The sequence below is a fragment of the Homalodisca vitripennis genome, chromosome 3 (genome assembly GCF_021130785.1).
Source record: "Homalodisca vitripennis isolate AUS2020 chromosome 3, UT_GWSS_2.1, whole genome shotgun sequence".
NCBI classification, from domain to species: Eukaryota; Metazoa; Arthropoda; class Insecta; order Hemiptera; family Cicadellidae; genus Homalodisca; species Homalodisca vitripennis.
The window spans coordinates 98,747,893-98,761,462 of NC_060209.1; the positions used below are offsets into that span (position 1 = coordinate 98,747,893).

At 38.6% G+C, this 13,570-nt stretch overlaps 1 protein-coding gene across 1 annotated transcript in view; it reads right to left on the reverse strand.

Annotated features, from left to right (window-relative positions):
* Positions 1-13,570, reverse strand: part of LOC124357241 (protein dachsous) — a 307,451-nt gene that overhangs the window by 21,236 nt on the left and 272,645 nt on the right. Inside the window, exons 8-9 of the mRNA XM_046808795.1 lie at positions 3,682-3,960; positions 3,368-3,591 (exon numbers count right to left, since the gene is read on the reverse strand). Coding sequence (XP_046664751.1) covers positions 3,368-3,591; positions 3,682-3,960 — 503 coding nt within the window. The remainder of the gene's footprint in view (positions 1-3,367; positions 3,592-3,681; positions 3,961-13,570) is intronic.

Consider the following 13,570-nt stretch of genomic DNA (forward strand, 5'->3'; position numbering starts at 1 on the left):
CTCGATATTTATCGTCACATCTGTGTGTAACTGTACAGCGTGTCATATCATGTACACACAAAAGTGTAAACACAGAATAAGGCCTGAGCCTTCATCGTACACAATAGTGTATATCGTAACAGTACAAAAGTAGAATACGATGGTCTTCCATGTCAATAATATTATTTTTCTATAACTCCAACAGAAGGATGTACCAATGTTAACTGATAAATACATTACTTCTACGTGTCTCTGGAAGTCTGCTTAAAAACATGATTCGTTCGCAAGTTACACAACGTTTCCAATTAATGACCTAAATTGTTATGTTCGAGAATAGTTCCTTGGAGGTCTCCGTTGGCAGATAGCGCAGACATTCGTGTAAGATGTCGTTGTAACCACACGGAGGTAGAATGTGACAGGTGGGTGCAGATACCCCGACGGCGGTCAGGAGGAAGGGGGGTTGGACGTAATTCCTCTTGTAATTGTGAGAAACGGCAGTTGATTTGTTTAAAGTGGAGAGCCATCCCAGCTGTGCAAATTTCACGTGTTGTTTTGACAGAGAAGTGGACAGAAAAGAAAACAAACAAAAATCAAAAAGTAACAAAGTTTGGAAAAATCCGGTTGAGGCGGGACCGTTTTCTTTCTTCTCTTTCGGGACCGAGTCGCATAAATTTTGCCCGACTGCAGCGCGGGGCTGTCACCGCGGCATTACATTTGCAAATAGTCGGCGAAGAATTCCATTTAAAATAGGATTGTTTAATTCGGTTCACCTGCCCCGCTGTCATAGTCGGTCACACACCTTTGTCCGGGTTAAACGAGTGGGAATGTTCCGAGTGTCATCATCGGGGGTTTAGTTGTGGGGGCTCTTCGACGGGGAATGCTGCAACTCTTTCTTCATGTTCATATTCATATATTCTCTAATGATAAATGATGTGTTTTATTGCGTGTTTTAAGTTTAGTACGGTCTTTAGTTCATGACCTCACAAAAACGTATAACCTCACGACGATCTCTCCTCAACAAAGATGATGTAGTGTCTATTGATTTGTTAATAAATTGATAAGAAAATGGATCATCGACCAGATCAAAGTTGCTGATGTTACTGAGGAAATTCACAAACATGTACGTTAATAACTGCTGCGACCCGTGGCTTCGCAGTTTCCTACAGTTAGGAAAACCCTTTTTGTAAACCACCCCAAGCATGTCTCTCAGATAAGTGATGGACTCTGAAAAACATTTTCGTGTACATACGAATTAATATTACAAAAAAAAATTACTTAGTCTAAAGCTGCATTATAAGATAAATGTCTATATAAAAGACCACGGCATTTGCTTGATTCATTATAGAATAGTTTTGAAGTTAGTAAGGCAAGTTGAATATTTGTTAGTTTGGTTTTAATTGAGTATTAGTGAATCTCAGCATTTTAGAATTTAAATTAAGTTTACAATGAACTATTTAAAACCATTATTTAAAAAATCTTATCTCGGAAACTAGTAACGCTAAAGAAACCAAATTCGGGTCATGGGTTTGGATAGATAAGAGGAAAACTAAAAATATTGTTGATTTATTTTCTTTAATATTAGCAAAAAGGCGTCTGTTGAAAATGTTTAATCAAAAAAACCACTATAGTTATAAAATATTTACTAGATAACAACTATTTGAATAATTTTATTAGAATTCGAACGATACTTGTTTCAATGAAATACGTCAATGCACAAGCGAGCACGACCACTTTAAAGGTACGCTTGCACAAGCCAGGAGCAACAAGCAACCGATACCTCCCAAATGTAACATGTTTGGTGCTACCCGCTTGTACAAGCGTATCTTACAGTGGTCGTGCTCGCTTATGCATTGACGGATTTCGTTGGAAAAAGTAAAGTTGGAACTGCTATCAACAGTTCAAAATAGTTGGCATCTTGTAAAACTTGTATTACCTACGTAAAACAGCTGACGCCAATATGTTTCCTACTTCCGGATTGTGCAGGCTTACCTCCAAAGTGGGCGTGCTCGCTTATGCATTTTGTTGAACAAGAACCGTTGGAATTGTAAAAAATTGTTAAATGGTTAGTGTCTAGTAAATGTTTTATAACTATACTAGTGTTTTTGTTATTGGACATTACAACTTTTCAACAGACGACATTTTGTAAAGATTAGATTAAATAACACAAGTATTTTTTTTTTTATTTTCTTTTGGCTATCCAAACCTATGCCCCACTGCCAAATTGATATCTTTAGGTCAGTTTTAGAGATATTAACTTTTTATACAAAAATACAATATGGCGGCCAACGGCTGAACAAGACATTTTTCGACCTTTGTTTATATAACATTTTTTGTTTGTAATGATAAATACTATCACCCACAGAAGTTGTGACACCCTTTTGTGAACACCCTGATATATTTGCGTTCGCTTTTGTACTACGGATTAATTTCAACACTTTCTTTTACTATCCATTAAGGTTTTGACTTTGTTAAAACTAAACGTTTACAGTTTGCAATCTCAAGTATTTATTGACTGATGTATCTTATATAAAAATATTTATTTTGAAAAAATACAAATTAGAATTTGATGGACCTGAACTGCAGAATGCGACAACGGTCTTCAATTTGCAACAAAATAAAGGCAATGAATCATGGTATTACACATGACAATGGTCAAGCAATTAACATTTTTTAATTAGCTAAGAAGTGCTGTACAGTTCATGGATATGAAGAATGCGTCCAAACAAAACGATCGGCTATTTCTATCCTTGTCTAACACACGAGCGGCCGCCGTCTGTCTGCGGGCAGAAACCAGTCCCTAGGTATTTCTTCTAATTGCGTGGCTCCGACGGGCTCTCTGCTGAAATTGGGTGAAGCATTTTTGACACATCTACGAAATGAACAATGACACTCCGCCGAGAGGTGATGACGGAATGATCTTGTTCCTGCGGCCGGATATCTTCAGGATACACTAAAAGGTAGCGGAGGCTTCTTAAACTCTGGTATAGAGTACATTTTTGTTCGGATTTTATGAGTAGGTTAAATACTGGATTTACATATTTTTGAAAATTATATTGTACGTGTAATTATAATTTTAAATTTATTCTTAAATAGTTGGATTTATTCCATTTAAAACTGAAGTAAAGCCAACTTCTACTACACTCAACGTATTAAAATCGTTTATATGTGCAGGATAAAATTAGTCAGAAATTTAACATTTAGTATTTAAACTGATTAAAGAGTAATTGCAATATGTTATGCGTTTAAAAATTGCAAAAGTTGCAGTTCTTAGACACGTTTTAGAACTTTATACACTAATGGTGTTCATCGAATACGTCACTTCATGAGTTGTTGGTAGAACCTTTTCTAAGCTTAGTAACATTTTCAGTGAAGATAAGAGTGCACATACCTTGAAGACGAGACTGGAGCTGGTGAAGGTAGGTCTGTTGTCGTTAAGGTCCAGGACTTCGACCCTGAGCACACGGACTGTCTCTTTTGGCGGACTGCCGTTGTCGGTGGCGGCGACTGCTACCCGGTAGATAGCCCGCTCCTCATGGTCCAGGATCACTTTGGTCCGGATAAGTCCGGTGACCTGGTCCACGGTAAACACGCCGTAGCCATCCATGTCACTCCCTACAAAAAACGAGAAGAGTGTCACTCGTCTTTAAATAAGAGGACTACAGCAACCGTATTACGACTTTTAGAGATGAAATCTAAAAATACCTTTGACTATGGAATATGTGACAGTGGCGTTGTATCCCTCATCTCGGTCTACAGCGCGGACCCTCACCACCTCGGTACCAGGTGGCTGCTCCTCTCTCACACTGATCACGTCCTCCTGGGGATCCACCAGGTCCGGTGAGTTGTCGTTCACATCTGTCACCAGAACACGCACTGAAACCCTGGCACTGCGGGGAGGACTTCCCTGGTCTCGAGCTTCAGCTACCAGTTCGTAAACACTCTTGGTCTCTCGGTCCAACGGTTCTCGTGTAAACATCTCACCTGTAACCCAAACAACCGTGAATGTAACTCTGTATCCACACTACCGTCGGTATGGTATAAAGTTGAAACCAAATCTGAACATTCACTTAAAGTAATTATAAAAATGATACCCAGATACTCGATAAGACTGCATGCAAATCAGACTGACAACGATGATCAACGTCAGCACGATACTGAACCCGTTCTCAGTAGAAAAATTCCTCTGAGTTTTCGAGGCACCAAGGCCGAAACAGGATAAATTGTTTCAATATCGCTACATAAAGCCTGAGTGCGGCGAAGTTTTATGGACTCTCAAACAAACACATTCCCATCAACCAAAATGGTAATTGGAAGTGTAGAGGTGGGCGGGGCAGGGGGGCGGGCACGTCACTCTTGATAGATTGTTTGAAGCGTTATCATACCCGTTCGGTTAGGTTCCCATTTGGTGTACTCCATTAAACTACCCTTCACAGGTCAGATGTCCGCGTCACATTCCCGGCTCAGTGCTGCCGTATAGAGACAGTCATCGTCCAACATGCACGATCCACTTGAAATTGTAATTTCGCTCGGCTTCTCATCTTATCGTCTAGCTCTAAATCGTCGCTTGAAATCGTATTTCCGGTTCAACACATATCATCGCTTCTTCCTGCATCTGCGATTGTCCTTTCATCGATCAAACACATATCACAGGCCAGCTAACTTCTGAGTTTTGCCCTCCAGAGTTACAACTGCTCTAATCGAGACGCTCGTCATTACGTCTTCAACTCATGAATGATCCGATTTGATTCTAAATAGGCTTAATTTACAAATTTTCACAACACTCATGCAATGCTCTAACCTTTATGAAAACGAAAACACAACATATTAAAGTTATTAATTTGTAAACTATTGCTGTTTCCATAACATGCAAGCTGTTAGCAATATAAATCTGTAATACTAGCAGTCTTGATGAAAAACAGAGACATCGTGGGCATATTATTTTTAGATGACATTCGAAACACTCCAGAGATAAATTGTAGTCAATGGAAGATATTCCAATCTCTTGATCAAGATTAGATTTAAGTTCAAAGAACAGTGTTTTGGAGCCCTGATATCGCAGAGTTAAACAGTTTTTATAAGCACCTGTGAGGTTACTCAAATTTCTCTTCAACACTCCATGAGATTTTATTGGATAGCTCCAGCGATTTCAGTAATATTTTAACTGTTATACGCCAATGTTCATTAATTTTAGTCGAATCCTTCGCTTTTCAGTTAATGTGTACTTACGATGCTGTATATATAGTAGGCGTATCTTAGGTACGTATTATGTCAGTGTTCATGGTTAACAGCTTCAGATGTTAAGCGAACCGCAAATGGCTATTATATTAAGTCTTGCACGTGCATGATCACTTACAGTTCGAGAGAATTATTTTTCTGACGGCAATCTCGAGTTTGCCTTGTTACCACGACCAAGAAAAAAAATATATACAGGTCTGAGAAACGTACTTCTGTCAAAAGAGAACTAAGATAGATTTTAAAACAGTCTTTATATTTATAGTAAAAGTAACTTTAATATCTGCATTACAGTACTGACAAAGCACTGAATACTACTTACTATTTGCTAATAAGTACTATTTGACGTGTTAACATTGGGACGTGCCAAAAATTATTGATAAATTATGAATATTGTTATTGTAAATATTGGGCAGTCACATTCACTAATGTTCGCTTGGAAAGTGTAAACGTGGGGACGAGCCCAAAATGATTGATAACAAATAGTGAACTACAGGAGGATATCGGACATTCACGTTCACTAATGTTCGCTTGGAGAGTGTAAACGTGGAGACGAGCTCAAAATGATTGATAACAAAATTAAATGGTTAGTGTCTAGTAAATGTTTTATAACTATACTAGTGTTTTTGTTATTGGACATTACAACTTTTCAACAGACGACATTTTGTAAAGATTAAAGGAAATAACACAAGTATTTTTTTTTTTAATTTACCTTTGGCTATCCAAACCTATCCTCACTGCCAAATTTAATATCTTTAAGTCAGTTTTAGAGATATTAATTTTTTATACAAAAAATTTTGTATACTATTTAATAGTGAACCACAGGAGGATATCGGACAGTCACATTCACCTAAGTTCGCTTGGGAAGTGTAAACGTGGGGAAGTGTCCAGAATGATTGATAACAAATAGTGAACTACAGGAGGATATCGGACAGTCACATTCACCTAAGTTCGCTTGGGAAGTGTAAACGTGGGGAAGTGTCCAGAATGATTGATAACAAATAGTGAACTACAGGAGGATATCGGACAGTCACATTCACCTAAGTTCGCTTGGGAAGTGTAAACGTGGGGAAGTGTCCAGAATGATTGATAACAAATAGTGAACTACAGGAGGATATCGGACAGTCACATTCACCTAAGTTCGCTTGGGAAGTGTAAACGTGGGGAAGTGTCCAGAATGATTGATAACAAATAGTGAACTACAGGAGGATATCGGACAGTCACATTCACCTAAGTTCGCTTGGGAAGTGTAAACGTGGGGAAGTGTCCAGAATGATTGATAACAAATAGTGAACTACAGGAGGATATCGGACAGTCACATTCACCTAAGTTCGCTTGGGAAGTGTAAACGTGGGGAAGTGTCCAGAATGATTGATAACAAATAGTGAACTACAGGAGGATATCGGACAGTCACATTCACCTAAGTTCGCTTGGGAAGTGTAAACGTGGGGACGTGGCTATAATCACCGATACCGAAGAGGTGTGATGAGTCCTCGGCCAGAATATTGCTAGTGTCATCTCTCGACACGGAATTTTAAAAGCATTCCTGAACCGGTCGTCGTTGCTCTCCCTCTCTTTCCGACACGCTTTTTTGTTTATATTTTGATTATTTGAATCAGCCAGTGACGTGTCTGTCTCATCGTAACGAGTTGAAAATCTAAATATACATTTCAATCTACACATTGGATTGCCTAGTTGGGTTGCCTTTTTCGGGTACTCGTAGAGTTAGAGCCTTCGACCGTTATTATGAATCCCTAGTCCTCCCAGTAGTTAGGTTTTTCCAGTTGAAGTAATTTTTTTAACACATGTCTATCGTATTGAGTTAAGGCATGATTATCTGTATAGAGTAATTATGGTTTTATTGCGACGCTGAGAAGGGGAATAATAATACCTGTATGCCGGCGCAATTGAACAACTACAGCCCGTTAAATAAATTCACCAAGACCGTAAAGCTAGATTCCAAAAAAGTTCATGCATTTTGTTATTAACGTTGTTAATAACATATATTATTAATTTATTCTGGGATTCCGGTCGTGACAGACAGTTCCATTTAATACACAACTGCCTTTAATTATAACGCAAATCGTTGTGAGTCTAAAGAGAGTGCCAGAAGCTGATCACCGATCACGTGACTGGTGCGCGATAATTAAGGCAGTAGCTTGTGTGGTATTGGTGAATGGTGGCAGAGGCCATTTTGAAAGAGCCGAGCCGGCCCGCGGTCGCGCCCTCAGGCTCAACGCATGCGCCAAGGCCAGTTGTCATTGTGGCCGCTAGAATGCGGGGCGGTGCGTACGAATGCGCTTGCGTGCTAGGTGCTGCGGTTGCGCACAGCCTCTCTCCAGCGTTTCACATTTAGATTAGTACTCACTCAGTAGCATTCTTCTACCAAGAGGTTGTCGAGAGACAGTTTTATTAAGGTGGAAAAATTACCTTATATTATTTCAATAATTAACCCTACAAACTAATATGAAAATCTAAATTATTTAGAAATTTTCCAATTGATTCTACAAAATGTAATAGGAGCTAAATCGGCGAAGATTATTTCTGTAAGCTCGTCGATGCGACTTGTCAGATCTTAATTTTCACAATCAATTAAAAATGAGTTTCATGTAATAAGCTTCAATGTTCTGTTTTTAACCGTGCCAAATTCGATAACAAGACGTCAAATACGATTGAAGAATAAGGCGTATTAAAAATGAACGAATTCCTCTGCTCGCGCTAAAATAATCTTGGAAATGCAAACCTATGTTTAGAACCGGATAATATTAAAAGAGGCAAACATGGATCATTCCAAAAAAATACAGAGGGTAAGAAAAATGACAAAATCGGCGCCGAGTTTGGTCACGTAGAGCTGTAATCGGTGGCGAGCACAAGCACCCTGGCATTACCCTAACCACGCCGCATTTAAATACGGACCAATGATTTTTCAATCTATTTTCATGTTTTCGCTTTATGTATATAATGAAAGTAGAGCGCACGGAGCTTAATTACGGGTCCAATGTTATTAGGACGGCGACGCGGACGTGCCTCGATCCACAATCATTACTACTACACACCTATCGTTATTTTTTATGCTGGGCCATTATCACTGATAGAGTTCCAGTCCAAACGCTCGAATCGCCATTGTTGATCTCCGTTCGGTTCGGTTCTACGTTTATTGTGTGCTACCGAGCTGATGAGATTTGAAACATCTATTAAGCTGAGCCGCTCTTATGACCGGTTGACTTTTACCTTTTTTGAGACAAAAAGTACTTTAGAATTTTATTGTTTTACTTGCTTGAATTTATTATAAGTTGGAGGAAAAAGTGCAAACTCGAGTTCCATCCAGCTTTGGAAGTTCTTGGAATTGTCACGGCGGCCAGTTAACAGTTGCTTGTAATGTTCTTATTTTTAAAGGCCATATGATTCTAGGCTGGTGCAGTAAGATTTTGGGATAAAGAGATGGCAATTAATTAATCTCAATGCAAAACATGATCTGAGATAAGCTTCACACCAGAGACATATACGGTACAGATCTATATAAAAATGCAGTGGGACTGAGGTACCTGCAAGAAGAGGACAGAAGATTAATGTTAATCATTCTTCCATTGCCTATCACTAATGTCAGGGTCGCCAATGAACATGTTAAGTTCCAGATAATGAGTAAAAATGACATCTTATGTTCTATTGGCACGAGCACAAAACAACAATCATAAAGGAAGAGCTCTTCTTCTAGGTAGCTTTTTTTGAGTTTATAAATCTGAGACAGAATAGAGAACTTGATTTCTTTCATTGCCATAGTTGATATATGGCTCGCGTCGTCGGTAGGCAACAAGTAAGCCCCCTCCCCAAAGGATGGTGACCAATGAGTATGTTCTAATGCCTGTAAAACAATAGTCCATAGAAAAGCAATCTGAAGATTTGCTATGTATGCTGCACCGGACTCAAGTACATTGTACTTGATCAATCTCGGTTTGGGAGAACCTTGAACTGACTGCGACCATAAACGAGGTTTATGACGTTATGGTAGGGTCAGGAGTTTATTGCAAGTGAACTGTCATCGGTCGATACGCGTCATAACCTGAACCCGACATACATACACTGTCTACTAAACAACACTGTGTGTGTCCAGTCTGTTTTGGATGCCCTTGGACCAACAACCGCTGACCATAAATGAAGTTTACGAGCTCTTGATAGGGTCAGAGGTTTACTGCAAGCCGACTGTCATCGGTCACTACTATCATAATCACCAAACTTCATACTTACACTGTTTCAATGAAAGAATTAGTGTAGTATTATGTATCCTGTCAAAGTTAAACATTATAGTAATTTCTTACACTTATCAAGAGTTATAGTACAAACGATAACATTTATCACGATAAACAATGTAATAACAAACTTGAACTAAGCATTATTATTTTATTTTATTGACAAAAAGCGTAATTATATAATTAAACAGCATTTTACTAATTTAATCAATATCTAATAAATATGCGTAGTTATAGTTGAACAGTAACTATTTAAATATATACACGAAAAACAAAATTCTCTACTCGCAATAAAACATTAATTCCGGTTCTATTTTTCCTGTCTCTGAGCCCAGTCACGGCCATTCGCTGCAAGAAATACATCATAAATTAATATCAGGTCCAGATCTCCAGAGATTTTAAGACAGTTTGAAGGGAATTCCATAACGCAAAGTGGACACTACAATTTATCGATAAAAAAATACGAGTGTTATACGAGTTCTCCTCGTGATAAAAAATTAAGTTGTTAAAAGTATTAAAGAAATCTAGAATAAAATAACTATAAATGAGTTTTCTAAAAGCAATTAAATCTTTCAGGTATAACATGAATAATCCCACTGCCACTAAATGTGACCAGCCGCTGTTTTGGGCGCCCTTGGGCCTACTGCTGATTGTGAGTAAAGTTCATGAACTAGCGATATATCGGATATTTCCTCAAAATGAAATTTCATCGGTCACTGCTCATTAAATACACACTCCATTACATGATAAAGTCAGTCTATTGTGTTTTTTTTCTAATTCAGATATCCTTTAATATTACCTCCTTGTCGTAAATAAGGTACGCACTCATGATTGAGTTCGGGTTTATTCCAGCTGAGCTGTCGTCAGATACTCCATGTTAAAAATTCATATAGTTACTCTGCGTGACCTGTTTCAATTTCGAATACCTCCTAACCATAATAAGGGATTATGAGTTCATAATTTGGTCGAAGGTTTATTGCTAGTGAATTACCATCTGTCACTCCATGTTAAAAACTCATATAGTCGCTCTGCGTGATCTGTATCCACGTCGGACACCCTTGGATAGACACCTAATGGCCGTAAATGAGGTTTATGAGCTCGTGATAGGGACGAAGGTTTACTTTAAGGGCCCTGTCATCCATCACTATTTGTCATAACCGGAGGCAAATACTTAAACCGATCTTTATAGCCAATAGTTAAAGTGACGCTTTCCTCCGAGCGTGAAACAGCCCTTTGCGAAGCATGGCTCGTATAAACCAACGCTAAACGAGCGTCTGCAGTTCACACTGGGTAATACATTTAACATTTAATTTAATGGCTTAATTTAACGCTTATATTAATTCACCTATGAGTGATTTATGTCACCTCTAACGTGACAAATGTGGTTTAACATGTCGAGTCTAAACAACAATTGGTAGTCTTTTCCTATTTGTGTATATTACTCTCATCCATTCATGTTAGATTAGTTCGCCACACACAGTTTCTAAATTTTGAAGCATCTTAAACACTCGAATGAAAAGTAATAGTTAGAAAACAAGTTGAAGTGAACCGGTTGAACAGTTGTTCACCAGTAATTTGTACTCATCGGCAAGTTATTAAGTCTTACAGTTGCTATAGGCACAGTTTGTTCTCGTAGTGCACCAATTAATTTATTTTGGAAGAAACTAACTCAGTATAGTTACTTTCCTTGATGTAAATGTTGATAATCGTTAAATTATTCTAGACACCGTTATATGGAATGCTGGACAAATTTGTTTGAAACTTCAGGTTTTATAAATAATTGAATGAATAGTGATAGTTTATTAAATACTGCTAGGCAGATATAGACAAACTAAATCGAATCTTCAATATTTAGGATTGAAGAAGTTGGCACAGTTTACAAAAAAAACGAGATTTTAATATCTAATTTTCCCCACAGACAGAATTTATGACCAAGTTTACACATTATTAAAACGCTATACGTTTGAGGAAGAAGTCAGCAGTACGTCGAACAAAGGACGAAGCGGCCGTGTTTCGCGGCGGCTCCGATTTTGGCGGGACGCAACCCAAAAAGAAGCCGGATATTTATTCGGGCTGATCATCCTCATTTGAGGATAATAACATAGTGGCCGCTCCACTCCAGGAGATTAGCCAGTTCGCTTCGCTCAGTCGACTGCTTGCCGAGCATCAGCTTCTGTCTACTTGCGTCTATAGATATTCGAATATATCATCCCGAAACGGAGGGATTCTGAAAGCAGCGTGTTCAAGTTACATTCCACTTGTTCGAGCAAACGGTCTTAGCGTCCATACAAACGTGACGCACATTTCTAGTAGTACATCAAACACATTGGCCTGACGGAGTTTGTTCGAGCAAACGGTCTTAGCGTCCATACAAACGTGACGCACATTTCTGGTAGTACATCAAACACATTGGCCTGACGGAGTTTGTTCGAGCAAACGGTCTTAGCGTCCATACAAACGTGACGCACATTTCTAGTAGTACATCAAACACATTGGCCTGACGGAGTTTGTTCGAGCAAACGGTCTTAGCGTCCATACAAACGTGACGCACATTTCTGGTAGTACATCAAACACATTGGCCTGACGGAGTTTGTTCGAGCAAACGGTCTTAGCGTCCATACAAACGTGACGCACATTTCTGGTAGTACATCAAACACATTGGCCTGACGGAGTTTGTAATCGACTAGTCAGCATGAAATAAGTTACATGTCCCAATACAAATCAAATTCACTTATCACCTATTTCATTGTTTCTCATAAAGATTCTTCCAAAAAAGGGAAACATACCGCCTTTCTAGGCATCAAGAGATTATAAATTTAAAGAAACTATTCGTCGAGATAGAATACTTTTTTAATTGAGGAATTCATTCACTTATTCGTTAACGAAATTCACATTGAGTATCAAGACTAACACTCTGAGTCAGGTGCAAATAATGTTTTTCTGCATATCATAAAGTGTTAAACTGAATCAACTCAACTAACATTTATTCGATATAACGTGCTATCTTGGATATCTAATAGGTTCACTACTGTTGAGATGTTTTATTTTGAAAGTTAAAAGTTGAAATTTAAATTTGTGGTAAAAATACGTTAGCTTTTAATTTAATCAAATAACTCGGCTATCGCATGATTAGAATTTCTATCGGTACTGCCCAAGTACCATCAACTGTCAAAAGGTATGAAGTAACTCAAACTGGCTCAATAGAAAGAGCTAATTAATTAACATAAACGTATAGCTTTCGTAGACAATTTAGCATAAGTACATAAAAGGCTGGGCGGAAGCGACAGGTTATAGTAAAACAAAATCAAAGTGGACAGATAAGCGTAAAAGCAAAACTGAGTCGATGAGGGACCGCCTTATGATAGCAAGGGGCAGCGTCTAATATTGACCGGACCTGACCAAATATTAGCCGGCAAACAGTTTTAAAACGTCCGGCACGCCGCGAGAGGTGTGCTACTCCAAATATTGCAAGGAATAACGTCATTCCTTCTGGCACTGCGTAAATCATTCGTTTAAGATTCAGCTCAGGTAATAAATATTTTAAAAAGTTCAATTTGTGTATATAATCTAAACTTGATTTTACTCAGCAATAAGTTTCGAACAGAGTTGAAAGTTAATGGCTATACAGCTAGCGATAAAACTAAAAAGGAAAGAAAATCAAAGAACACATAAAATATTTAAAGCTTGTTACATCGGTCTTGAATAGTTTCCACATAATGTTTTTGAACGAGGGAAATGTTAACTGTTGACGACTCGAGCAGAGGTCAGGTACGTAACTCCCGATATGGGGAATGGTGGTGCGACTCGCAGCCGAGATGACAATAATGAGACAGAGCGCTGCCAGATGTCCTATTGTCTATGTCAATGCTACAATTAGACTTCTCGACAGCACTGGACAATACCGGTAATTGTCACTGAGGCAACAACGACAGGCGACACTACTGATAGGTCTACTGCCGGTGCTCCTATACAGGTACCGTATACCGAGAGGGTTACATTCCACCGTGATTCAGTAACAGGCTTTCGAGCTATGGGGAGTTGTATACAGACCCAGCGTGGTATCCGTTTATTACCCATTAAAATGGGTTAGAGTTCAGGAAAATTTCGGTGGA